We start from the raw sequence: 26,223 nt of genomic DNA on the forward strand, positions 1-26,223 counted from the left end.
CCGCCTCTGAGCCTGATCAGACAGTTGAGGTACTCCTGCCTACCCTTGGAAAGAGCTCCCACCACTGTCCTGTGGACCGGAAATGTGGACATAGTTCTGAGAGACTCCTCACCTTCTCCCCTACAAAGCTGGTGGGGAGGGCAAAGCAAATGGGTGTTTTTAGTATAGATATTTCATGGACTTCAATAAAACTAATTTATGCTACATCAGTAAGAGTTTTAATCCATTTAAATTTACCCATTCACACTGAAGGCCAAATGGTAAAAGGCACTCTTCTAAGACGACAGCAGAGGAAATCACAGCCCCCCAAGAGCTCCCGTTTCAGCAAGGGGGACCGACCTGCTCATCAGATGCTTCTTCATCTCACTGCAACTAAAGTAAGTAACCATTCCATGGCCTCCATTACTTACATCTGCCCAGATTCTCCATGCTTCTCTTGCTTTCTTTACAGTTTCTTCATAGTCAGCCATACTAGCCTAAATTAACAATGGAGGGATGGTGGGGACGGAATAACAAAGAAATAAAAAAAATTAGGGGGGGACAAAGGGCAAGGGAAAAGGAAATGATCATCTCCTAAGAACACACAGACTATTTTTGGAAAACAACTTAAAATCTCTGGCTGACCCTAAGATTTGTGGTTTGAAATTATCTTCTCAGCCTACACTTCCAAAATTTCACTGAAACCCAGTAGGTCATGTTAGAATCTCGCTGTGCTTTTTTAAAACCTTGCTTCTCCAAGAAAGTGATGTTAGCCTCATCTGGAAACAACACCTGAGGTGTATTAGAATATCAGAACCTCAGGCTCCAATCCAGATTTAAGAAGTTAGAACCTTCATTCTAAAAGTCCTCAGGTGACTCTGAAGCAAGACATTAAAGGGAACCTCTCTCTCCCTAGTTCTCTTTATGGTTCACCTTTTCTAAGGCACACAGACCTCCACCCAAAGAGCGGGTCTCCCAGACATTCCTAAATATCAGTGAAAAAGAAACACATCCTTCTTTGACTTTCTAAATTTGTATTGTTCTTGATCACTCCCACTAACTCTGTACGTGCTGTTTGCATGAAAAATAAAAGAACTTACCTGTCGAACTCTTGCTATTGGCTCATTGTTAGCAGGACAATAGGTTGTGATAACCTAAAAACAAAAAGATGAACACCATTAGTAGAAAATGTAATCCTGTCCAAATTGGGGGAACCAACCAAATAAGGGAAGAAACAAAAGGAGGAAGAACAAAAGAAGACTAAGATGCAGTATCCAAATTCGGAACCTGAGCTTCTGTTACAAATAAGCCACTTTACAAAGCTTTCCATTTTGACCTCAACTTTCAGAACCAACTTTCTGCAAAACCCATCCTTGCCATCTAAGTATTAGGTACATTAACAAAAACCTAAACATAACCCATTATCTCATCTCTTTTTCCATTAATAACAGACCAAACTCCAGTTTTACTTATACCTTCTCTTCCTTACTCTGCCCATAAGGTAAAATAGCCTAGGCCAAACAACAATGGGAAAGGCCTGTGTCCACTCGAACTATAAAGGTCAACTAGAAATAACAAAAAAATCAATGTATAGCTATTAAAGGGGGCGGGGGGGCTTCAGGAGGAAATATTTTATCCAGGAACCTAATAATTAGATGCCATAACGGGAAAGAAAGAAAATTATCAATTTGGGAGAGGAGGGTATTAAAACCACCTGTATCTCCTACTGTCACCAGAATGAAGGTGTTTCCTCTAACAAAGCAGGTTCATTATATAACGTGCACAAAGTTTGTCTCCTGTTATATAACATTTTCTTACAAAAGCTTTCTTCTATAAACAAAAAAAAAAAACTCTCAGAAAAATCTAGGCAATGATTACCTTATCTTTCCATCGTACTCTATAAAACGTTTTATTGAGCACTGTCAGACTCTGGAAATAGAGAAATGCGGACAAGCTGGTTCCCACGGAAGCTCAGAGAACACATGACAGGTTTTCAGGAAGCACGAGCTTGTAAACTCCAAAGGATTTCAGAAAACAAAACAATATAAAGCTATACTATAGGACATTACCTGTGCCGCATGTCACATCTGAGGAGCCACAGGCAAGCACAAAATTAAGACAATCTCCACCGTTAAGCGTGTGGCATTTTTCACTACAGACTGCAGAATTCTGCCCTTAGTTTTAAGTGTGTGTGAAAAGTTTAATCCCCGACCAACTCCAAAATGACATGGAATCGACTCTCCATAGGGCACAAGGACCTAAAATCTAGGGGAATTGTTAAGGCATCCTCCATTAGAAAACTTTTACTGTGGAGCATCGAAACTTCCCACCCAGTATAATAATCCCCCACGGCGGCAGGGGGCGCCGGATGGAGCAAAGCCAGCCAGGCCTCCTGGAAAGAAGTGAAGCCGCAGAGATTTCCCGGGACGCCCGCGTACCTCTCCCCGGCCTCCCCAGCTTCCATTATACACGCCCTCGTTTTCCTCGCGGAGCCCCAGCTCCTTCAGCCAAGCATACTGCGGCTGATTGATGAGCAGAGTGGACATGAAGGCGGCAGGCCTGTTCCAGGGTTCTAACAGCTTGCTCTTCCTTGCAACGTGCACGCAGAGGCGGCAGGGTACGCGCCACATACTGAGCCCAGGACGCGAAACGCGCCTGCGGCCTGAGTAGCCGCTGAAATAAAGCCCCGCCCCCCGCCCGGGAGAGCCCATTGGGCAGGCCCGCCCCGCCCCAGACACGCCCCCACCTCCTCAAGGCCAGCCCCAGCCTTCAACCAGAGCTTAATTTTGTGGCTGTAAAAAAGGGGGTGCCGCAGGGATGAAGCGAGAGGGCTACTGCCATCTAGTGAAAAATGCCGAGAATCGCGACAGCAACTAAGAAATACTTTCCAGAAGTATTGGCTCTATAGTACAGTAGGTTAGAGCAGGGCTTCCCAGACTGTACCGTGCATATAATCACCTGGCCATCATGTCAAATGCACATTCTGAATCCGCGGTTCTGGTCTGGGGTCTCAGAACTAGCATTTCTAACCAGTTTCCAAATGATGCTGGCGCTGCTGTTCCATAGAATAGCCAAAGGGGAAGTTTCTTGTTTATTTCTTTCTTTGTTTTTGGAGGAAGGAGGAAGAGGATTGATTGTTTTCACTGCTTTAATATATTCAAATTAGTTTTCTAATTAATGAAAAATCTTAAATTATGATACTTTCTTCTAAATATCCTGCCTAATATTCTTGCTTTTGAAGAACAAAAACAGTTTTGCTCAATTTCCTTCATTCTCTTCGAAACCCTGGGCTTGCCTGGCCAAGGCACATGTGGGAGTTGATGCTTCCTGCTCCTCTTCCCTTCTCTCTCTCTTTACATATATATATATATATATATATATATATATATATATATATATATATATATATATATCAAAATGAATGAATACATTTTTTTAAAATTTCCTTCACGCTCAATTTCTTCTAGCTTCCTGCAACATCCTTTCCACCCCCCTTGCCATCCCATTTCCACGTAATCCCACAAAAACTAGGCCTGCTCTATGCAAGGGAAATGCTAACATCTCAATCACCATGATTTGAACAGGAGCTAATACATTCTCAAATCAACTGAATTAATAATAGGTGTTTCAGCGAGTCCCAACATATTTTCAAAATATTACTTCTCACTACCTGCCTGTGGCCTTTCACATTGCAGCCAGACAGAAGTCACTTTAGGTTTCTGTATGAAGCCCGTATAGTCCTCCCACTGTCTATGTCCTTGCTGTTCTCTCCACCTGTCAAACCCTTCCGTCCAGCTCTGCATTCAAGCTTGAGATTTAGCTGTTCCATTCTTTTTTTAAAGATTTTATTTATTCATTTTAGAGAAGGGGAGAGAGAGACAAAGTGAGAGAGAGTAGAGAGGAGCAGGAAGCATCAACCCCCATATGTGCCTTGACCAGGCAAGCCCAAATCTGTGACCTCAGCATTCCAGGTCTACACTTTATCCAGTGTGCCACCACAGGTCAGGCAAATCTGTTCCACTCTCAAAGTGCAAATAATTTCAGCAAATCCTTGGCATGTATCAAACACTTTCCAAGAAACTGTAGTAAGTGTTGAATAATACTTCTGCTTGTAAATGTTATATTTTTTCCTTGTTAAGACAGATACAGGCCCTGGCCGGTTGGCTCAGCGGTAGAGTGTTGGCCTGGTGTGCGGGGGACCCGGGTTCGATTCCCGGCCAGGGCACATAGGAGAAGCGCCCATTTGCTTCTCCACCCCCCCCTCCTTCCTCTCTGTCTCTCTCTTCCCCTCCCGCAGCCAAGGCTCCATTGGAGCAAAGATGGCCCGGGCGCTGGGGATGGCTCCTTGGCCTCTGCCCCAGGCGCTAAGAGTGGCTCTGGTCTCGGCAGAGCGACCCCCCAGAGGGGCAGAGCATCGCCCCCTGGTGGGCAGAGCATCGCCCCTGGTGGGCGTGCCGGGTGGATGCCGGTTGGGCGCATGCGGGAGTCTGTCTGACTGTCTCTCCCCGTTTCCAGCTTCAGAAAAATACAAAAAAAAAAAAAAAGACAGATACGATCCTTGACTCATTCCTGCATGGCTCCACAATTCCCATTATTGTATCAGGGTCATGTTCACCTATATGAATGAATGAATGAATGAATGAAAAATTGAACCTTCCAACACACCTCAGGAGTAATAAGCATGGATCCCTTGTCCAATATTGGTAATCTCTATCAACAACCCAGTTACTGTCTTCCATCTACCCTTAGGACTGAGGCACAAATTCCCTTCATTTTATTTCTCAGACATTTTAACTGAGAATTTAATTCTCATTTTCTGGCTGCTGGCAAAATTCTTTGTGCATCCTAACACCACACCCTTCCTTCCTTCTCTTTGTTTGATTCAAAAATAAAAAGACATTTACAGATGCACTAATATTTTTTAAGATTTTTATTTACTCATTTTTTAGAGAGGAGAGAGAGACAGATAGCCAAAGGGGGGGGGGGAGCAGGAAGCATCAACTCCCATATGTGCCTTGACCAAGCAAGCCCAGGGTTTTGACACCGTGACCTCAGCATTCCAGGTCAAAGCCTTTGTCTACTGCACCGCCACAGGTCAGGCCCACATGCACTAAAGTTGAGGACCAATACATAATGCTCTTAGGAACTGTTAGCTTCCTTCTCTTAGTCAAGGAGAGAGGTTCATGGCTATCAGCCAGATTTGGGAAGATAGACACCAGCAAATGCCAACATTGAAAATTAGGATCACAATGGGGGTGGAGGGTGAGGGAAGTAAAGAGTGACAAATATACAGTGACAGAAAATTATTTGACTTTAACTGATGGGCACACAACACAAGCAACAGTTCAAATGCTATAAAAATGTTTTCCTGAATCCTATGTACTCTTATTAATCAATGTAACCCCATTAAATTTAATTTTTTAAATACATATTTTTTTCTTTCATTGAGAGGAGGGGAGGCAAAGACATACTCCTGCATGTGCCCCCTGCTGGGATCCACCTGGCAAGCCCAGTAGGGGGCAGTGCTTTACCCATTTGGGGCTTCTCTGTTGCTCAGCAACTCAGCTCTTCTTAGCACCTGAGGTGGAGGCCAGGAAGCCATCCTCAGCACCTGGGGCCAACTTATGCCAATTGAGACATGGCTGCAGGAGGAGAAGAGAGAAAAAGAGAGAATGGGAAGGAGAGGAGAAGCAGATGGGTGCTTCTCCTGTGTGCCCTGACCAGGAATTGAACCTGAGACTTGAACCCGAGACATCCACTCTCTGGGCCAATGCTCTACCACTGAGTCAATGGGCCAGAGATACATAAAATTTTTAAAAAGAAAGAAAAAAGAAAATTAGGATCACATCTCTCTTCCATCTCCTTTTTTCAAAACTCACTTAGCTCTGCCCAACAGAAGGTCAAGAAAAAAATAAATTTTGATGGGACAGAGCAGAAAGAGATTAAATCAAATTAATCATGTAAAAGCACATTTTATATATGAAAGAGAATTAAATGAATCATATATGAAAGCATATAAAAAATTGCAAAGCACTATAGCAATTTAAATGTACAGGCTAAACTCAGGACACCTTGAACCAATTCTGTATTAAAAGTGGCAGAGATTGCAAACGGCCAATTCTGCTTTTCAAATGACTTATCAATGGCATCCTTGGTGGTGATTAAAGCAAGGACTCTGGAATTACAGCGTAGGTACAAATAACCTGTGTCTTGGGTATCCTTAGTGAATGCTAGCCAGCTTCATTCTTCAAAGATAGCTGCTGGCCAGGAAGCAGAGGGATGTAACCTAAACATGTATGTATCCCCAAGGCAGCAATAATTAAAGAAATCATCATGACTCAAGATGCGATTTCTTTATTGCTAACTGGGAATCTGACTTGTCAGAGCATGGGTGAGTGACACGGCTGTTCTGAGCAGACTAATATTAATCCAGATCACAAAAAAATGATGCTACGAACTAGAAAGCTGGTTATTTTACAGTAAAAAAATATCTTGCCCTGGCCGGTTGGCTCAGTGGTAGAGTGTCGGCCTGGTGTGCAGGAGTCCCGGGTTCGATTCCTGGCCAGGGCACACAGGAGAGCGCCCACCTGCTTCTCCACCCCTCCCCCTCTCCTTCCTCTCTGTCTCTCTCTTCCCCTCCCACAGCCAAGGCTCCATTGGAGCAAAGTTGGCCCGGGCGCTGAGGATGGCTCCATGGCCTCTGCTTCAGGCGCTAGAATGGCTCTGGTTGCCCCAGATGGGCAAAGCATCGCCCCCTGGTGGGCGTGCCGGGTGGATCCCTGTCAGGCGCATGCGAGAGTCTGTCTGACTGCCTCCCTGTATCCAACTTCAGAAAAAGACAAAAAAAAAAAATCTTCAGAAAATGAATCATTCACATCCTTTGATCACTGCATTCTCTTCCAGGATACTAACTACCTATTTGGTTGTTTAAGGAGCCCAGAATCAGAAGTAGAAAAGCTGTTTATTAACAATAAATGAGCTTTTCGGCCGGATCCGCCATCTTTCAGTAATTCGCCAAAATGACTAACACAGAGGAAAGAGGAGAGGCACGGTATATCTTCTCTAGGCATTTTAGAAAACATGGAGTTGTTCCTCTGGCCACATACATGCGAATCTACAAAAAAGGTGATATTGCAGACATCAGGGAATGGGCACTGTTCAAAAAGGAATGCCCCACAAGTGTTACCATGGCAAAACTGGAAGAGTCTACAGTGGCACCCAGCATGCGGTGGGCATTGTTGTGAACAAACAAGTTAAGGGCAAGATTCTTGCCAAGAGAATGAATGTACGTATTAAGCATATTAAGTACTCTAAGAGCCGAGATAGCTTCCTGAAACGTGTGAAGGAAAATGACCAGAAAAAGAAGGAAGCCAAAGAGAAAGGTACCGGGGTTCAGCTGAAGCGTTAGCCTGCTCCACCCAGAGAAGCACACTTTGTGAGAACCAGTGGAAAGGAGCCTGAGTTGCTGGAATCCATTCCCTATGAATTCATGGCATGATAAGTGTAAAAATAAATGAAAGACCCCACTGTATTGATAAAAATGTTTCTCATAGCCTGACCTGTGGTGGCACAGTGGATAAAGCGTCGGCCTGGAATGCTGAGGTCGCCAGTTCAAAACCCTGGGATTACCTGATCAAGGCACATATGGGAGTTGATGCTTCCTGCTCCTCCCCTCTTCTCTCTCTCTCTCTCTCTCTCTCCCTCTCTCTCTCTCTCTCTCTCTCCTCCTTCTCTCCTTTCTAAAATGAATAAATAAAGTCTTAAAAAAACAAAATAAAATTCGAGGTTAAAAAAAAAATGTTTCTCATAATTGAGGTGAAGTGTGGTATCCCTTAAACACTCCAAAATATTTAAAGAATAAAAAACAGCAATAAATGATCCTAGCCTGACTTGTGATGGCACAGTGGACAGAGCGTTGACCTAGAAAGCTGAGGTTGTAAGTTCATAAACACTGGGCTTGCCCAGTCAAGGCACATACAAGAAGCAATTACTAAGAAGTGATGCTTCCTGCTCCTCCTTTCTCTCTCTCTCATCAATAAGTAAAATATATTTTAAAAAATACATCTTCTAAAATAAATAAATCAATAATTCCAGCATAGGTAATGGCATCAGGCTAAGACAGTCTCCAAACCGTGAGAAATAATTTATAGATCTAATGCAATCCCAATCAAAACACCAGAATTGGCACAGATTCTGAAGTCCCCCCCCCCCCCCCCAGGTTCTAAAGTTTACATGCAAATAGAAATGCAAAGGATCTAGAATAGCCAAAACGGTTCGGGGGGGGGGGGGGAGGAACACATTTACCTAATTTGAGAATTAAAAGAATTTTACAATTACTATAAAGCTACAGTAAACAAGAAAGTTTCACATTAATGTAAAGACAGAAATAAAGATAAATGGAGCAGAATGGAGAACCCAGAAATAGTCCATTTTCAGTGAAAGTATCAAGGAAATTCAGTGTGGGAAAGGACACTAGGGGGTCCTGTCAACAAATGGTGCTATAGTAATCCGATAGTCACGCGGTAAAAAGAAAAACAAAACACCTTGACTTTCAATTCAGACTATATAATTAACTCAAATGGACCACAGACCTAAAGCGTTCCTCTAAAACGTCTACAGGAAAACATTGGAGAAAATATTTTGGAAGTGAGGGGGTCTGTTCCGTGTGCTATATGATATTTAGTTGTATCCCATACCACACAGTAAAATGATGATTATAGAATGAAATTTAACTCTTACCTCTCACAGCACACAAAAATCAATTCCAGGGAGATTGTAATTCTATGTAGGAAAGGTAAAACAGTCTAAGAGTTAGGAGATCTGGAGTCAGGACTCTTATCTTCAAAAGCTTACTGTGTAGGCCCTGGCCGGTTGGCTCAGCGGTAGAGCGTCGGCCTGGCGTGCGGGGGACCCGGGTTCGATTCCCGGCCAGGGCACATAGGAGAAGCACCCATTTGCTTCTCCACCCCTCCCCCCTCCTTCCTCTCTGTCTCTCTCTTCCCCTCCCTCGGCCAAGGCTCCATTGGAGCAAAGATGGCCCGGGCGCTGGGGATGGCTCCTTGGCCTCTGCCCCAGGCGCTAGAGTGGCTCTGGTCGCGACAGAGCGACCCCCTGGAGGGGCAGAGCATCGCCCCCTGGTGGGCAGAGCGTCGCCCCCTGGTGGGCGTGCCGGGTGGATCCCGGTTGGGCGCATGCGGGAGTCTGTCTGACTGTCTCTCCCTGTTTCAGAAAAATACAAAAAAAAAACAAAAAAAAAAAAACCAACAACAAAAGCTTACTGTGTAATCTTTCTCAAAATGAGAAATTGGATCAAGGGATTTCCCAAATTCCTTTATATATCTTTATTTTCTTTTTGAAGTTTTTATTTATTGACTTTACAAAGAAAGGAGGAAGGGGTGGAGCAAGAAATATCAACTCACTGTTGCTTCACTATGGTTGTTCATTGATTGTCTCTCCTATGTGCCTTGACTGGGCAAATCCAGGGTTTTGAAACTGCAACCTCGGTGATCCAGGTCCACACTCCATCCACTGCGCCACCCCAGGTCAGGCTAAAATTCCTTTATATTGATGTAAAGTACTGCACCCCAGATTCTTTTTTTTTTAAAGATTTTATTTATTCATTATAGAGAGGGGGGAAAGAATGAGAGAGAGAGAGAGAGAGAAGGAGGGAGGAGCAGGAAGCACCAACTCCCATATGTGCCTTGATCAGGCAAGCCCAGGGTTTTGAACCAGCAACTTCAGCGTTTCCAGGTTGACGCTTTATCCACTGCGCCACCACAGGTCAGGCTGCACCCCAGATTCTGAAAGGCACTGTACTTCATTTCATTGAGTTCACGTAGAGACTCCCAGTCCCGATAAGTTTTGAAGAGTTTTATTAAAGGAGGAAATTTATTAAATATGCCAGCCACATATAGCTTACAGGGGGCAGTCCCAAATCGTGTGTGTCTATAATATTCTAGGGGCTGGTTATATATCCCTAATTATACATGGGCGGGGGAAAAGCCTGACATCATGGCATAAGCTTATAACCTTTGTCTTTACCTACACAGGATGGGACACAATTCATTAGCAAGTTTATAACATCTGCCTATAGGGTTCATAAAAAGACATTTCTTCACATTAAAACTTATAAGGTAACACAATGGTAAAAATGTCACTTTATATATTAAAAGACATTCCTATATTTTCTAGTGTTCATTTGCTATTCCTTTGTCCAGAAATACATACATTAACTACATGTTTTCAGGAGGGGGAGGTAGTATTCATGGGGACAAATGCCTGTAAATGACCCATTAATATAAGAAAAGGTTTAATTTCATCTTTCTCTGCCTGCACCTGGCTAGCTATTCACTCATTTCCCCACAGGTGTGGGGAAAGTCAGAGAATCCGAGTCTCCTTCCCCTTTGCATTTACAACACAATGCCATCAGCTATCTTGATTTTATGCTAATCACACAAGCATAGAAATCCCGCTCTGCGCCTAGTCCAAATTAATAAAATGTAATTTAATCTTTCTAAAATATTAATATTAATTCTGTAACTTTTGATAACTTAGAACAATGTCTTACATTCACATTTCAAATATCTATATTCATTCTTTTCCATACAGTCTAGAAACGTATACTCGGGAAATAATAAAACAAGTTTGCAAAAGTACATGTTAACTGTGAATTGGCTACATCCTAAATGTATACTATCAGAGACTAAATAAACAATGATACCTCCATACAATGGAATACCAGGGAGTCAGGAGCCAGATCACCAGACCTGTGGTGGCACAGTGGATAAAGTGTTGACCTGGAAAGCTGAGGTTGTGGGTTCAAAACCCTGGGCTTACCTGGTTAAGACACATATGGGAATTGATGCTTCCTGTTCCTCCCCCCTTCTCTCTGTCTCTTCTCTCAAATGAATAAATAAAATTAAAAAAAAAAAAAAAAGAAAGAGCCAGATCTTTGTATTTTCGGATACAAAGGTGTCCAGGATAAATTGCTATACTGTGTATTTCCTTCTTTTTTTTTAGATTTTATTTCTTCATTTTTAGAGAAAAAGGAGAGTGAAAGAGAGAGAGAGAAAGAGAGAGAGAGAGAGAAAGGGGGGAGGAGCAGGAAGCATAAACTCCCACATGTGCCCTGACCCTCAAGCTCAGGGTTTCAAACCAGCGACGCCAGAGTTCCAGGTGGACACCCCACCCACTGCGCCACCACAGGCTAGGCATATTTATTTCTTTAAAGCAGATTACACAATATTAAAAGATAAAAATAAGATTCCTATTATGAAAAATAAATAAAATACATATTTCTTAATTACCTGTTATACACAAGAAGTCACTAGGAGGGAGGAAACAACACTGAATAAATCAGACAAAAAAAGGCCTGACCAGGTGGTGGCGCAGTGGATCGAGTGTCGGACTGGAATAAGGAAGGATCCAGGTTCGAGACCCCGAGGTCGCCAGCTTGAGCATAGACTCATCTGGCTTCAGCAAAGCTCACCAGCTTGAACCCAAGGTCACTGGCTCGAGCAAGGGGTTACTCGGTCTGCTGAAGGCCCACGGTCAAGGCACTAAGGTGTCACAAGGAAAAACTGATGATTGATGCTTCTTCTCATCTCTCTTTCTGCTCCTGTCTGTCCCTATCTATCTCTCTATATATAAATAAAAAATAAATTCAATACATCTTCTTTAAAAAAAAAAGGTTAAAGAAAATCAGACAAAAAATAAAACAAATATACATATGACTATTGATGCCACGAACGAAAAAAAAAAGGGTTTGAGAGTGACAGTAGAAGTTTCTATTCCGAGGTGGTCGAAGAAGCTTGTCTGAGAAGATGGCATTCATTCAGAAATCGGGTGTTGGAGGGGTCGACCTGGCAGCCGGAACAGCAACTACAAAGGCCTTGAGCCTGGAAAGAACAAAAGATGCCTGAGCAACGAGGTGAGCAGCGCCGCCGCGTCTGAGGAGCTGGCGGGCTGGCGAGGGGCACAGGGGCGGGCCCGCGGCCGGGTCTGCCACGCTGAAGACTCGGCCTTACTGGGTGCAGGGAAGCCCCAGGGAGGTCTGAGCAGGGCGGTGACTTCAGGTAACAGCCTCCCAGGAAGCCACGTGGTGTAGATCGCGCTAGAGCAGAATGGAAGCCAGACGCCCTGCTGGGGCATGCAGGTGAGGCAGTGAGGCCAACGAGGAAGGCCGAAAGCCGCTATTCGCGCACAAATAAGCAGGGGACACATCTCCCCGAGCGGTGCAAGTAGACAGTTAGCAGAGAAGGTGCGTGTCCGTCAGTCTTGGACAGGCGTCCCAGCGGAACCCTGTCCTCGCCCCGCCCGCCCCGCCCCGCCCTAGCCCCGCCCCTCCCGACCCCGCCCCGCCCCGCCCCCAACACTCGCTGGACGCCGGGTGGCAGCAGTTCCTCCCGGGGGCGCCCGAGATGCGGCGGCCGCCGGACCTCCTCGCCGCTGCGCCGGAAGTGCTCTCCTGAGTCCCGGCGCCGCGCCGCGGGAACATGGAGCAGGAGCCCGGCGACATGGAAGATGGACAGCTTTCCGACTCGGATTCCGACATGACGGTCGCACCGAGCGACGGGCCGCTGCAGATGTCGGTGAGCGAAAAGGGCGGGCGGGTGGTTCCGGGCGCGGCGCGCGGAGCTCGGGCAGCAGGGCGGCGGTCGCGGGCCCTGCGCGCCCTGGAGCTGCTTGTCGCCGCAGGGAGGGTCCCGGGGCTCGCGGCCGTGTTTTTCCGCCAGCCCGGCGCCGCTTTTCGTTTTCTACACTTACCGAGTTCCCACCCAGCGCCACTGGGGTGTCCCGCAGGGGACAGCGGCCCGAAACCGCCTGTGGGGCGGGTAGGGAGATTGAGGATGACGAGTCCAGTTCATCACCTGCTCGGGGGCCTGGTTTTCCTTATCCCGTCGGACCTGGCTTTGTTCTGCGATAATGTGGCGCTATCTGTGCACTAGTCGCGGTGGTTTGAATGGGAGTCTGTCTTGATCCTAGTCCTGAGCACGAGCGCTTTGAGAGGACGTTGGTGCCAGGCTGTGCGCTTCAGCCCTGGCGCCGCGTGTGTGACCTGCGGCAGGTTGTTAGCCTCCCGCCCGCGGCTGTGCGCTAAGGGTGCTGGTGGTAGCTAGTGATGGGGTTGTAAGGATCCAGTGGAGCGTACGGCCTGAGAAGTGTTAGCTGCCGTTTAGTGCTTATTTCAGAAAGAGGAGGTGGTTCTTTTGCATATAAATGACACCAAGGTATTTTGTTTTTTTTGTTTGTTTATTTTTTTAAATAAATTTTTATTAATGTTAATGGGATGACATTAATAAATCAGGGTACATATATTCAAAGAAAACATGTCTAGGTTATCTTGTCATTAAATTATGTTGTATACCCCTCGCCCAGAGTCAGATTGTACTCCGTCACCCTCTATCTAGTTTTCTCTGTGCCCCTCCTCCTCCCCCTAACTCTCTCCCTCCCTCCCTCCTGCGCCCTCCCTCCCCCCACCCCTGGTAACCACCAGGTATTTTGTTTTTCAATTTCTTCCAGGTTGTTTTAGATAGACTGACTCATGACTTGGTAAATGTAATGTCATCGGCTCTGCATTTTTAAAGGTAGTGTTTCAGGAAAGCAACTTAATGGAGGATAGAAACTAAGACAACTGTATAAGAGGAAAAAGAAAATTTATTAAAGCCGGCGGAGCACGCGGGGCCTTCGACTCGAAAGACATGGTGCTCCCCGAAATTAGATTTCTTATATCTTATATATCCTTTATAGAATACAAGTTCACATACATGTGTAAGGTATTTTTCCCCACCGAGAAGGAAGGAAGGGGCCGTAGCCACGAAGTGTGGAATTATAGCAAAGGCTTTATTTAGTACAGCGCATCCTGCCCTACGAAGTTCTCTGGTCCGGGGCGACAGAGGCCAGAGGAGTCGCACAGATTAAACCGAGTGAGGGATATTTAAAGGGGTCTTCTAGGGTGGGTGAGCTAATATGACGTGGTGAAATCTCACTGGCAGAGGGACAGTCGCTCTTCTCCAAAGGGTTCCTGGAAAAGTTTCTTTTGGGGTGCTTGGTTGTGGGCAGCCCTAGCCAAAGTCCCGGGTCTGGGTTCCCTATGTGACCGTCCCCCATTGCCCACCACCCTACAACATGTATTTCCTGATTTCTTAGCGGTATATATGTCAATCACACCATTTCAGGATGGGAGGGGATTAGATGATATCAGAGGATAAGCGATTATAAATCACTCATTAAGGAGAAAGAAAGGGGAGAGGAAAACGTTATTCAAATCTCCCTTTCCCCTCCTGCATTCCTGGCTGTTTACCTTCTTCTTCACAAGTATGGGGAACGGAAGGGGTCCGGAGGGGGTCCGAGTCTCCTTCCTCCTTCCATTCAAAACCTAGTACAAAAGCCTCTTCATTTATACATTGGTAGTCAACCTGGCCCCTACCGCCCACGTTCCAGCTTTAATGGTGGGCGGTAGCGGAGCAACCAAAGTATAAATAAAAAGATAGATTTAACTATAGTAAGTAGTTTTATAAAGATTTATTCTGCAAACTTAGCGAAAATCCGACATAAAGTACTTGATAAGTATTGTAATTATTATTATATGCTTTAACTTGCTGTAACTCTGCTTTATACATTTTGTAAAGTAAAGTTACTTCCCTACTTTATAAATAACCGTTACTGTGGAACCGGTGGGCGGTTAGAAAATTTTACTACTAACAGATACAAAAGTGGGCGGTAGGTATAAAGAGGTTGACTACCCCTGATTTATAATATAATAGCCCTTCCTAAGCATGAATGTGATTGGCCATCTTGAGCTGGTGTAAATCACACACAAGTATGAAAATCATATTTACAAAACTTCTCTGAATGTTTGGCCTATATCATAAAATGACTTTGAAGCTTCTTAGTGAAAAGAGGGGTTTCTTATCTCAGTAGTGTGTCAAGGATTCCTACCTTAGTTGACTATCTGATCTGAAAGGAGTATAGTCACAAAATTGTGAAAAGGAAGTTGATATACTTATACCTGACCAGGCGGTGGCGCAGTGGATAGTCAGACTTGGACACAGAGGACCCAAGCTCGAATCCCCCACGAGGCCTCCTTGAGCGACCGCTGATGGGCCTTGATCGTGGGGTCGCTGGCTTGAGCATGGAATCATAGACATGACTTAAGGTTGCTGGCTTGAACCCAAAGATCGCTGGCCTGATCAAGGGGTCACTTGCCCTGCTGGAACCCCACCTCCACCCCACTAGTCAAGGCACATATGAAAAAGCAATCAGTGAAAAATTATAGTGCTGCAAGGAACAATTGATGCTTCTCATGTCTCTCCCTTCCTGCCATTCTGTCCCTATATATCTCTGTTGCTATTGTTAAAAGAAAAGAAAAGGAAGTTCATATGTTTAAATGAAGGAAAAGCATCTTTGGAAAGAAAGAAAACGAATTCTGTTTTAAATGCTATTAACAATTAGTGTGTATGCCATTTTCAAACATTTGGATAATAAGTGAAAAGATTGAAGATCTTCTAAAGGTGAGAATAAAGGGCTTCAGTAATTTTTATGTATTTTTTTATTTATTGATTTTAGAGAGAGGGGGAGAGTGAAAGAGACATCATCAATCTGTTCCTGTATGTACCCTGATTGGAGATCCAACCCACAACCTTTGCATATCGAGACAAGGCTGTAACCAACTGAGCTATCCATCTAGGATTATGTATTTTTATTTTTTAATTTATTGATTTTAGAGAGGGAGAGCAATCTCGATTGGGATATTACTTTAACCACTTGAGCTACCCAGCCAGAGCAGGCTTTGGTAATATTTTAGAAGGAAGGTTTAGAACTAAGTTCTGCATTTGCTATAGAAGTGTAATGATTTGTACCTTTAAAATTGGAAATTCGTGTGGACCTTTAGAAAAGTAGGGACTGAATTCGTTCAAGAGATACCTGTGAAGCTCAGTTTGCCTCAACAAGGTCCAGTGGAATCCCTAAATTTTTTTTTTTTTTTCTTCTGAAGCTGGAAACAGGGGGGGGGGGGGGGGGGGAGGACAGTCAGACAGACTCCCGCATGCGCCCAACCGGGATCCACCCGGCACGCCCACCAGGGGCACCGCTCTGCCCACCAGGGGGCTATGCTCTGCCCCTCTGGGGCATAGCTCTGCCGCGACCAGAGCCACTCTAGCGCCTGGGGCAGAGGCCAAGGAGCCATCCCCAGCGCCCGGGCCATCTTTGCTCCAATGGAGCCTTGGCTGGGGAAGGGGAAGAGAGAGACAGAGAGGAAGGAGGGGGTGGGGGTGGAGAAGCAAATGGGAGCTTCTCCTATGTGCCCTGGCCAGGAATCGAACCCGGGTGCCCCGCACGCCAGGCCAACGCTCTACCGCTGAGCCAACCGGCCAGGGCTCTAAATCAGTTTCTTTAAATAGCACATGGGGGCGGAGTTGATGTGTTCTGTGGAATTGATTCATTGCCTTTCTCTTGCAGAAAGCGCTAGGTGGGGAAAGTGCAGAGAGGCCCTTCCAGGGCACTGCGGCAGCCTGTGCACCAGTGTCACATTATCGGACTGTTAAAGGTGTGGACTCAAGTGAAGAGAGTTTCTCTGATTCCGATGATGATAGCTCTCTTTGGAAACGCAAGCGGCAGAAATGTTTTAACCCCCCTCCCAAACCTGAGCCTTTTCAGTTTGGCCAGAGCAGCCAGAAACCGCCTTTTGCTGGAGAGAAGAAGGTGAACAATGTCTGGGGCACTGTGCTGCAGGAGCAGACTCAAGATGCAGTGGCCACTGAACTTGGTATCTTGGAAATGGAAGGCACTATTGACAGAAGCAGACAATGCGAGAGCTACAATTATTTGCTCGCTAAGAAACTGAAGAGGGAGTTTCAAGAACGCACATCAGAATTAGACAAAGAGCTAGAGGACTATATGCAAGGAGGCAAGAAAACAGGCTCAAAGGAAGGGGAAAATGGGCAAGGTCATCTCAAACGGAAACGACCTGTCAGAGACAGACTAGGGGACAGAGTAGAAATGAACTATCAAGGCCGGTATGAGATCACAGAGGACGATTCTCAGGAGAAAGTGGCTGATGAAATTACTTTCAGGTGAGCATTGAACTGTTTCCTACAGATGAGCACTTGACCTTTCACTTATAGGAAATAATAATTCCAAATACATGAATGATAATCTTCCCTTTTAAGATGTTTTAGAATTTGACCCAGCTGGTTGGCTCAGAGGTTGAGCGTTGGCCCGGCATGTGGATGTTCCGGGTTTGATTCCCAGTCGGGTACAGGGGAGAAGCGCCCATCTGCTTCTCCACCCCTCCCCTTTGCTTCCTTCTCTGTTCCCCGCGTGCAGCCTTGGCTCGACTGGAGCAACTTGGCCCAGGGTGCTGTGGATGGTTCCGTGGCCTCCACCTCAGCAGCTAAGAGCTGGTTGCTGAAGAACAGAACAAGGCCCCAGATGGGCAGAGCATCGCCCCCTAGTGGGTTTGCTGGGTGGAGACCGTTTGGGGCACCTGCAGGTGTCTGCTTCTTCCTCCCCCTCTCACTGAATTTTTTTTTAAAAGGGATGTTTTACAATTTAAGGAACAAACTCCGGACTTATTTGGTTGTATGAATATTTCTATGGGTTTTAATAAATTTGGACAGGCTGATAGAATAATTCTGTGAACTTTTATAAACTTTTAAGGAACTCTTTCTATTTTTGACTATAGAGCTTTTTTAGATAAAAAATATATCTTTTTAAAATTGTGTGTGGGTTTTTTAGTGTATTCAAGCATTCATGACTTTTATTACTTGATACATATTGTACATGTGATAAAGTTTACCCATTTCAAGTGTTGAAATTCTTATAAATTTATCACTTGTACAGCCCTCACCATAAACCACATTTAGAACATTTCTATCACCCCAATAAGATTCCTCGTACTCATATGCCCATTTATTTTTTTTTTTTAATTTTATTTATTTATTTTTTACAGAGACAGAGAGTGAGTCAGAGAGAGGGATAGACAGGGGCAGACAGACAGGAACGGAGAGAGATGAGAAGCATCAATCATTAGTTTTTCATTGCGCATTGCAACACCTTAGTTGTTCATTGATTGCTTTCTCACATGTGCCTTGACCGCGGGCCTTCAGCAGACCGAGTAGCCCCTTGCTGGAGCCAGCGACCTTGGGTCCAAACTGGTGAGCCTCGCTCAAACCAGATGAGCCCGCACTCAAGCTGGTGACCTTGGGGTCTCGAACTTGGGTCCTTCCACATCCCAGTCTGATGCTCTATCCACTGCGCCACCACCAGGTCAGGCTCATATGCCCATTTAAAGTTAACCTCTGTTTCAGTCTCCAGATAACTGCTAGTCTACTTTCTGTACTTAATTTGCATTTTTGAACATCTCATTCATAGATACATACAACATGTGGTCTCTTGTGCCTGTCTTCTTCTATTGATACTTACTGTAATGTTTTATTCATTATACACACACATGTGCATATCTATATTGAATGGATATTCCACCTTTTTTTTTTTTTTTTAGATTTCATTGATTTTAGAAGAGAAAAGCAGTGCAGGGGTTGGGGATGGGGAGGAACGGGGAGCATCAACTTAGTTGCTTCTTGTATGTGCCTTAACTGGGCAAGTCCAGGGTTTTGACCCGGTGACCTCAGTATTCCAGGTTGACTGATGCTTTATCCACTGCGCCACCACAGGTCAGGTGCTATTCCTCTTTTTGGCTACTCTGAATAATTTTATGAACTTTCCCGTGCAGATACTTGGACTTGTATTTTCATTTTTCTTGGGTAAATACCTCAGAGTAGAATTGCTTGATGTAAATTAACATTTTATGTATTTTTAACAAGTTCAGATTGTGTTTACCTCTTCATTAGCTTACCTTGGCCAGTTGTTCAGTGGATAGAGTGCCGGGTTACCCGTTCTCCGGCTCAACCCCAGGGTGCTGGTCAAGCCCCTGTCAGGGCTCATATGAGAACCAACCAATGGTACAACTAAATGAACAGCAGGGTGATGTTTCTCATCATCTCTTTAAAAAAGAAAGTGTGTGTGTGTACATACTCTAGCTCTAAATCACTAATGAACAGTGTCACAATTCTTAAAACAAATATAGCTAGTAGGAATACAGGAGTTTACTTTCCAGGAAAGACTGTCAACACTAGTGTAGAAATTTTAAAATACTGAGAAAATTTGGAATTTGAGTGCTGGAAAGGAACTTGGAGATTTTGTAAACCAAAACCTTTACTTTAGAGAGATGGAAACTAGTACCAATTGTGTGTGGCTTGCCCAAAGTCACAAATTTAATGAGTATCAGACCTGGAACTAAACCCGGGTCCCCTATTCCTTGTTCAGTGCTCTTTGTACTGCCTCCCGTTGAGAAGAAACAGGAAGCAGGTGTAGTTAGGGAACCCGTGAGACTCCTGCGGTATTAACCCGCCTTCATCTCTGTGGAGTGTGGGCTCTGATGGACAGGTGTTGCTTAGGTGGTTTTACCTCTGGGTGGTAAAGTGAAAGTGTATGTAACAATAGTACCTATTTCATAAGGTTGTTGAGAGAATTAACTGAGATCATGCATGGAAAGTTCTTAGGATGTGCTTATCCTACACTTGATCTTAGCCAAAAGGCCAAGAAGCAATTGTGCTTATATAATTCATCTGTACATATTAGCTATATATATTCTTTGTTTTCAAGTAGACAGCCTGTGCGGGAAAAATTCTAACAAATTTTTTTTTTTTTTTTTTGGGTATTTTTCCGAAGCTGGAAACGGGGAGGCAGTCAGACAGACTCCCGCATGCGCCCGACCGGGATCCACCCGGCATGCCCACCAGGGGGCGATGCTCTGCCCATCTTGGGGTATCGCTCTGCCTCAATCAGAGCCATTCTAGCGCCTGAGGCAGAGGCCACAGATCCATCCTCAGCGCCCGGGCAAACTTTGCTCCAGTGGAGCCTTGGCTGTGAGAGGGGAAGAGAGAGACAGAGAGGAAGGAGAGGGGGAGGGGTGGAGAAGCAAATGGGAGCTTCTCCTGTGTGCTCTGGCCGGGAATTGAACCCGGGATTCCTGCACGCCAGGCCAACGCTCTACCACTGAGCCAACCAGCATAGGCTCTATCAATTTTTTTATAAGATTTTATGTACTGATTTCACACAGAGAGGGGTTAGAGTGAGAAGTGTCAATTCCTTGTTGCTTCACTTTTATTGTTCACTGCTTACTTGTTGTGTATGCTGTGACCAGGCAAGCCCAGGGTTTGAACCCACAACCTCAGCATTTCAGGTTGACTGATGCTTTATCCACTGCACCACCACAGGCCACGTAAAAAAATCCTATCTATTTTAAAGCTCCTAGATAGCTCTGAAGTTAGGAGAGCTAACTTTCAGGCTTAATAATCAAAAGCTACTATATATTTGTTATTTGTTTTGACAGGAGTGGGCTGCTTTTATCGTTTGTTTTTAGGCTTGTGTTCCTCATGGTCTATCTATCTGCACATTGGTTTTGAAATCCGCCATAGTCCCAAGAAAGCAAAGTGAAGAGACCAGTCAGAGACTTGAGATGAAATCTTGGGTGACCTACCATAGGTATCGATTTCAATGTTAAATACCGAAGATTTTGAAAAGCAAATGTCATTAGGATTTTAATTCTAGTTGAGGACTAAACTAGAGACTTAAGATAGATTTCTCCATCTTCATACCACTAATAAAGAGGATAATATTACTCTCTTTGTTCCTTATCAGGTTGCAGGAACCAAAGAAAGATCTGATAGCCCGAGTAGTGAGTATAATCGGGAACAAAAAGGCTATTGAACTTCTGATGGAGACTGCTGAGGTTGAACAAAATGGCGGCCATTTTATAATGGTAAGACCAAAAGCGTCTCTGTTTCCGCTTTGAATTGTGCTTTATATGGTTTTCTACAAAACAAACTTGCCTCTCATTCTTGGGTCATAAATTTACCATAAATTATTAGTTTTAGATTTTTAAAAACTTTAACAATGAAGACAATAAGTAAGTATTGTCAGTTTAAGTACTTTAGTTAGAAAAAAACATGCATAAATTTTAACCTTTTAGTGTGCAGGCAACACATCAATCCAGAAGCTCAGATTTTAAGAATATGGATTCTGGAGTTAGCGAGTCCTTGTTTTGAGCTCTGGATCTGCACCTTATTAGGTGTGAGAATTGGCTAAGTTATTTGACTTCTCGTAGCCTCAGTCTACTCAGCTATGAAACCGTGAGGATTAGCTGAGGTGATGTGTATAAAGTGCTCTTTACACTGCCCAGGGTGTTATCATCAATGGTGAACAGAAGTGTTATTTCGGTTCATTTTAATTCATGCATTCCTGGAAATTGGTTCTTGGGAACAAAAGAAAACTAAATCTTGTTATAGCAAATGCCCCAATAGATACATAGTATATCTGTGAGTATTAAACTTTCATGGGTGATGAGGGTAACGAGGGGAAAGAATGTCAGAAAGGCTTCTGCAGTGGGGGAAGCAACAATGGACAAAAAGGCTGAGGAACACTTGCCTGTGTCAGAGTGGCAGCACGAGCACTCCCTGGCTAGGGCCGCATCACAGCAGGGCAGTCATCCTGTACGATGATCTGGCAGACCGCATTTAATTCAGCTTTCCCCTCTGGGTGACGGTGAAGTTTGAATGGCTTTTTTCTTATTTGCTCCTTGGGAATCAGAGTAATAACATCACATGAGAGTAAATCAGTATTATGCAGTGGAAACCAAATAGAATTGAGAGCATAAGCTGAGGAAATAGCCTGTGAACACAGATGACTGAAGTCAAAACCAAAACAAGTTGTAATCGTCAGGAATATACTGGCCCCACTTATGTCATTGTTAAAGTACTTTGATTTTTATTTAGTTGAGCACAGTTATAGGTTCATCAATACTTTAATTCTATAGTAATGCAATAAAACTTTATATTCCAGTGTGCTAATGCAAATCTATGGAAATTTGGGAAGATGCAGATACAAATCCATTTTCCTTTTTTTTTGTGACAGAGCCTCAGAGAGAGGGACAGATAGGGACAGACAGACTGGAAGGGAGAGAGATGAGAAGCATCAATTCTTTGTTGAGGCACATTAGTTTCTCATTGTTTTCTCATATGTGCCTTGACCGGTGGGCTACAACAGAACGAGTGACTCCTTGCTCAAGCCAGTGACCTTGGGCTCAAGCTGGTGAGCCATGCTCAAGCTGGCGACCTTGGGGTTTTAAACCTGCGTCCTGCGCGTTCCAGTCCAATGCTCTGTCCACTGCACCACCACCTGGTCAGGCCAAATCCACTTTCTTTTGATGCATTTTTTCCTTTTCATCTCTGTGCCCAACGCTGTTTTGGACACAGGAAGTTTATGTTGTAGTTGAGATGGAAGGTTGACAGTTTATAAATAATAAATATAATACCTTCAAATATATCAGAAAGTGGTAAGTGCTATGGGAAAAGAAATAGCTCATATGTATGTACAGAGAGGAGAGGAGGGCATTGCATTCAAATTAAAGTGTCAGGATAGACCTTATTATTGCCTTAGACATGTTTCTGTTTAAAAGATACTTAGACCATCCATAGGAAGAGTCTATACAGTACAGTATATTGTTTTCTAAGCAAGAGAGAGACAGACAGATAGGGAGAGATGAGAAGCATCAACTCATACTTGCAGCACCTTAGTTCATGTTTTCTCGTATGTGCCTTTTCCTTGGACTTCAGGCCAGCAACCTTTGGGCTCAAGCCAACGATCACGGGGTCATATCTATGACCTCACAATAAGCCTGCTACCTTTGGGTTTTTAACCTAGGACCTCACCATCCCACGCTGAGGCTCTGTCCGCTGTGCCACCACCTGGTCAGGCAATACAGTATATTTTCTTTCTTTTTATAGAATGGTAGTCGAAGAAGAACACCAGGTGGAGTTTTCCTGAATCTTCTGAAAAACACTCCTAGTATCAGTGAGGAACAAATTAAGGTAAAAATGATAATATTCTTGACTTTTAAGATCAATAGTAATTTGACTGCACAGCCTCTAGCCGCAATTGCTACTGATCTTCATACCTGCTCTGCCTTAAGTTGGTCGATTTTGTCACTGTCTCATTTCAAGTGAACCGTGTGCCTTTTGTAAAGCTCTGCCTCCTTTTATTTTCTTCCCTCTCAGGGCCACGATCAAGGTTTCTTATGTGGCAACTTTATTTGGTTTCTTAGCACGTAATTGTTTTTGTGTCATCCTACAACTTTTAGTAATGAAAAATTTTAAACATGTGGACTAAATGAAAGAATAATAGGATGAATACCTATATACCCTCACTTAGATACAGGAGTTGTTGAAAGTTTGGTAGTCTTAGTTTACTATACAATATTTTGGGTGCCATTTGAAAGTCAGTAACGTCATGACACTCATCCCTAATTATTTCAGCAAGCCTCTTTCAATAATAGACAGTGTCCTACATAGCCGTACACAAGAGAAATAAAAAACTGTTGAATAATGTCATCCAATTTCTAGACCTTACTCCAATATCCTGAATTGTCCCCGAATGTATTTTCAACTCTTTTCTCCTCCAAACCAGGATCCTTTCCAGATTTCAACGTTCCATTTGTTTAATATCTCATTTGATCTTTTTAGTCCCACATTTTCCTCCATGATTTAAATAACTGTCTCCTTGTGGGTTTGTTTTGTTCATTTCTCTATTACCAGTTTTTTTTTACAGAAACAGAGAGGGAGTCAGAGAGAGGGATAGACAGGGACAGACAGACAGGAATGGAGAGAGATGAGAAGCATCAATCATCAGTTTTTCATTGTGAGACCTTAGTTGTTCATTGATTGCTTTCTCATATGTGCCTTGACCACGGGCCTTTGGCCGACTGAGTAACCCCTTGCTTGAGCCAGCAACCTTGGTTCCAAGCTGGTGAGCTTTGCTCAAACCAGATGAACCCATGGTCAAGCTGGCAACCTCGGGGTCTTGAACCTGTGTCCTCCGCATTCCAGTCCAATGCTCTATCCACTGTGCCACCGCCTGGTCAGGCCACTTCAGTATTCTTAATCATTGTTGTGTTACTAGAATGTATTATATGGGAATTCTACAATGTGGGTATTCACAAAATTAGTTACCTTTTAAATTGTTAATTAAGGAACATGATTTTCATTTAATAGCTATGATCAAGAGATTGTGGTGGGGATAATGATGAGTCTAATGGTGATAACTTGGTTTTTGTGAGAAATGGAGATAATGTAAAGGGTCTGCCTAGTGACACTAATCAATGGTAGTTCTTATTTACTAAAGTTGTTCCTTCATTGTAGGACATTTTCTACATTGAAAATCAGAAGGAATATGAAAATAAAAAAGCTGCTAGAAAGAGGAGGACACGGCTGTTGGGGAAGAAGATGAAACAAGCTATTAAAAGTCTAAATTTTCAAGAAGATGATGATACATCACGAGAAACTTTTGCAAGTGACACAAATGAGGCCCTGGCCTCTCTGGATGAGGCACAAGAGGGCCAAGGAAGAACAAAACTGGATGCGGAGGACGCCATTGAGGTGGATCCTTCTCATGACCTGGACATTTTTTAGTGCATTCTGAGGAATAAACCTTTCTAAAATAATACTGTGATAAACCATTTCTACTGAATTGTTTTGTTTTACTTGCACTGATAAACATATACTCTGGAGAGATACACTTGTCTTCTTGTTTTAAATACAATTGAATATGTGGGGGAGATGAATGCGATTGTAGAAACATTTAGAATTTTGTCACGTCTGACAAAAGTATGTAGCAGAGGATTTAATTTCTCAATCTGTGAAACGTGCTAATTGTAACTAGTTGATAATCAGTTTTCTCCAGGTGATTATAACACGCCATGCAAAAGTTGTTTTCCTTTTCTGATTTATCTTTGCAGTGGATTATGACTGGTTTTAAAACATTCCATGAAAAGGTCCTAATAAGAAATATAAATTGTTAAACTGTTTATTACAAATGCATCTAAATTTAGTTTATCTGTGTTCTAAGAATTCTTAGGTTATATTAAGGATAGTGATCAAAATTCAAATAAGTTTATACTGATGGCTCTTCCCACTTATTTGTCCAGAAATAAGAGCAGAAGCTTTCCAAAGATGGATTGATTCATAGGTTTAACTCTGATTGTTAATCTTTATTTGTTTTCATTTAATTATGTTTTTGACTTAATTAACTTGGTCATATGCTAAATACTGAATGTGACCCATACGTATGATTACCATGGACTTTTTAAACGTTTTCAGTGGTGACCAGCCTAAGTAAGACTTTTACCTTATACTAAGGAACTATTAAAAATATTGCATCTGGCCTGACCTGTGGTGGATAAAGCGTCGACCTGGAAATGCTGAGGTCGCCGGTTCAAAACCCTGGGCTTGCCTGGTCAAGGCACATATGGGAGTTGATGCTTCCTGCTCCTCCCCCTGTTCTCTCTCTATCTCTCCCTCTCTCTCTCCCCTCTCTCTCTAATAAAAATGAATAAATAAAATCTAAAAAAGTAAATAAAAAAAAATAATATTGCATCTGGCCTGGCCGGACAGTTCGGTTGGTTAGAGCGTTGTTCTGAAGCTCATAGGTGGCTGGTTTGATCCTTTGTCAGCACACATATCGAAACAGCTCCATGATTCTGTCTCTCCCTTCCTCTCTTGCTAAAATCAACAAATAAGAGTTTTAAAAAGTTACATCTTCCTGACTAGTGGTGGCACTGTGTATAGAGGTTGACCTGAGATGCTGAGGTCCCAGGTTTGAAACCCTGCTGTCGCTGGCTTGAGTGTGAGTTCATGAAAATGATCCCATTGTCACTGGCATGTCTTAAGTCAGGGCACATATGAGAAACAGTCAATGAACAACAAAAAAAGTGACACTATGAATTGATGCTTCTCATCTCTCCCTGTCTCTGTCTCTGAAAAAAAACTACATCTGCGTGGATTTTTAAATTAATCATTTTTATTGAAGGGATAAACTTAAAGGTAGATTACTTAAGATGTTCCAAGAGTTGGCTATACGGTACTTTACAAAACATATTAAGCAAAAAGATGTAGGAAGTGATTATAAACTATTCTTTGCAAGCAATGTACTTGAACACAGTAGCTCCTGAAATACATTGAAGTTGGATTTAACCCTTTGAGTAGTTTTTTCATGCTCGCTGACCCCCAGGACTGAGGTATTTGGTTTTTTTTTAAATGAAATTAGTTCTGCCTGACTAGGCAGTGGCACAGTTGATAGAGCGTCGGACTGGGACATGGAGGACCTAGCTTCAAAACCCCAGGGTTGCCA

General features: G+C 43.6%; 2 protein-coding genes and 1 pseudogene across 5 annotated transcripts in view; 2 read left to right on the plus strand and 1 right to left on the minus strand.

Moving 5' to 3' along the window:
* ALDH7A1 (aldehyde dehydrogenase 7 family member A1) overlaps window positions 1-2,646 on the minus strand; it is a 44,771-nt gene extending 42,125 nt beyond the window's left edge. For all 3 annotated transcript variants that reach the window (XM_066382127.1, XM_066382129.1, XM_066382126.1), the window contains exons 1-3: window positions 2,418-2,646; window positions 1,080-1,133; window positions 411-476 (exon numbers count right to left, since the gene is read on the minus strand). In XM_066382127.1, coding sequence (XP_066238224.1) covers window positions 411-476; window positions 1,080-1,133; window positions 2,418-2,609 — 312 coding nt within the window. In that variant the 5' untranslated portion in view covers window positions 2,610-2,646. The remainder of the gene's footprint in view (window positions 1-410; window positions 477-1,079; window positions 1,134-2,417) is intronic.
* A 4,325-nt stretch (window positions 2,647-6,971) lies between these two features.
* On the plus strand, window positions 6,972-7,482 carry LOC136402463 (large ribosomal subunit protein eL21-like; annotated as a pseudogene).
* Window positions 7,483-12,390: 4,908 nt separating this feature from the next.
* PHAX (phosphorylated adaptor for RNA export) lies at window positions 12,391-25,846 on the plus strand. Of its 2 annotated transcripts, XM_066382130.1 has the most exons (5): window positions 12,391-12,569; window positions 16,438-17,051; window positions 20,683-20,803; window positions 22,827-22,910; window positions 24,237-25,846. In XM_066382130.1, the coding sequence occupies exons 1-5, from the start codon at window positions 12,474-12,476 to the stop codon at window positions 24,504-24,506; spliced, it is 1,185 nt and encodes a 394-aa protein (XP_066238227.1). In that variant the 5' UTR covers window positions 12,391-12,473; the 3' UTR covers window positions 24,507-25,846. The 2 variants fall into 2 exon arrangements, with proteins under 2 accessions (XP_066238227.1, XP_066238228.1); XM_066382131.1 differs by lacking the exon at window positions 22,827-22,910.
* Window positions 25,847-26,223: the final 377 nt, after the last annotated feature.

The sequence above is a fragment of the Saccopteryx leptura genome, chromosome 4 (assembly GCF_036850995.1).
Source record: "Saccopteryx leptura isolate mSacLep1 chromosome 4, mSacLep1_pri_phased_curated, whole genome shotgun sequence".
Classification (NCBI taxonomy): domain Eukaryota; kingdom Metazoa; phylum Chordata; class Mammalia; order Chiroptera; family Emballonuridae; genus Saccopteryx; species Saccopteryx leptura.

What these genes read in the sequence shown, in the direction of transcription:
- PHAX (XM_066382130.1), top strand. Translation starts at nt 12,474, where the DNA reads ATGGAGCAGGAGCCCGGCGACATGGAAGATGGACAGCTTTCCGACTCG. An exon ending in ACGGGCCGCTGCAGATGTCG is followed by an intron (nt 12,570 to 16,437) that starts GTGAGCGAAAAG and finishes TTTCTCTTGCAG; the next exon opens with AAAGCGCTAGGTGGGGAAAG. An exon ending in GCTGATGAAATTACTTTCAG is followed by an intron (nt 17,052 to 20,682) that starts GTGAGCATTGAA and finishes GTTCCTTATCAG; the next exon opens with GTTGCAGGAACCAAAGAAAG.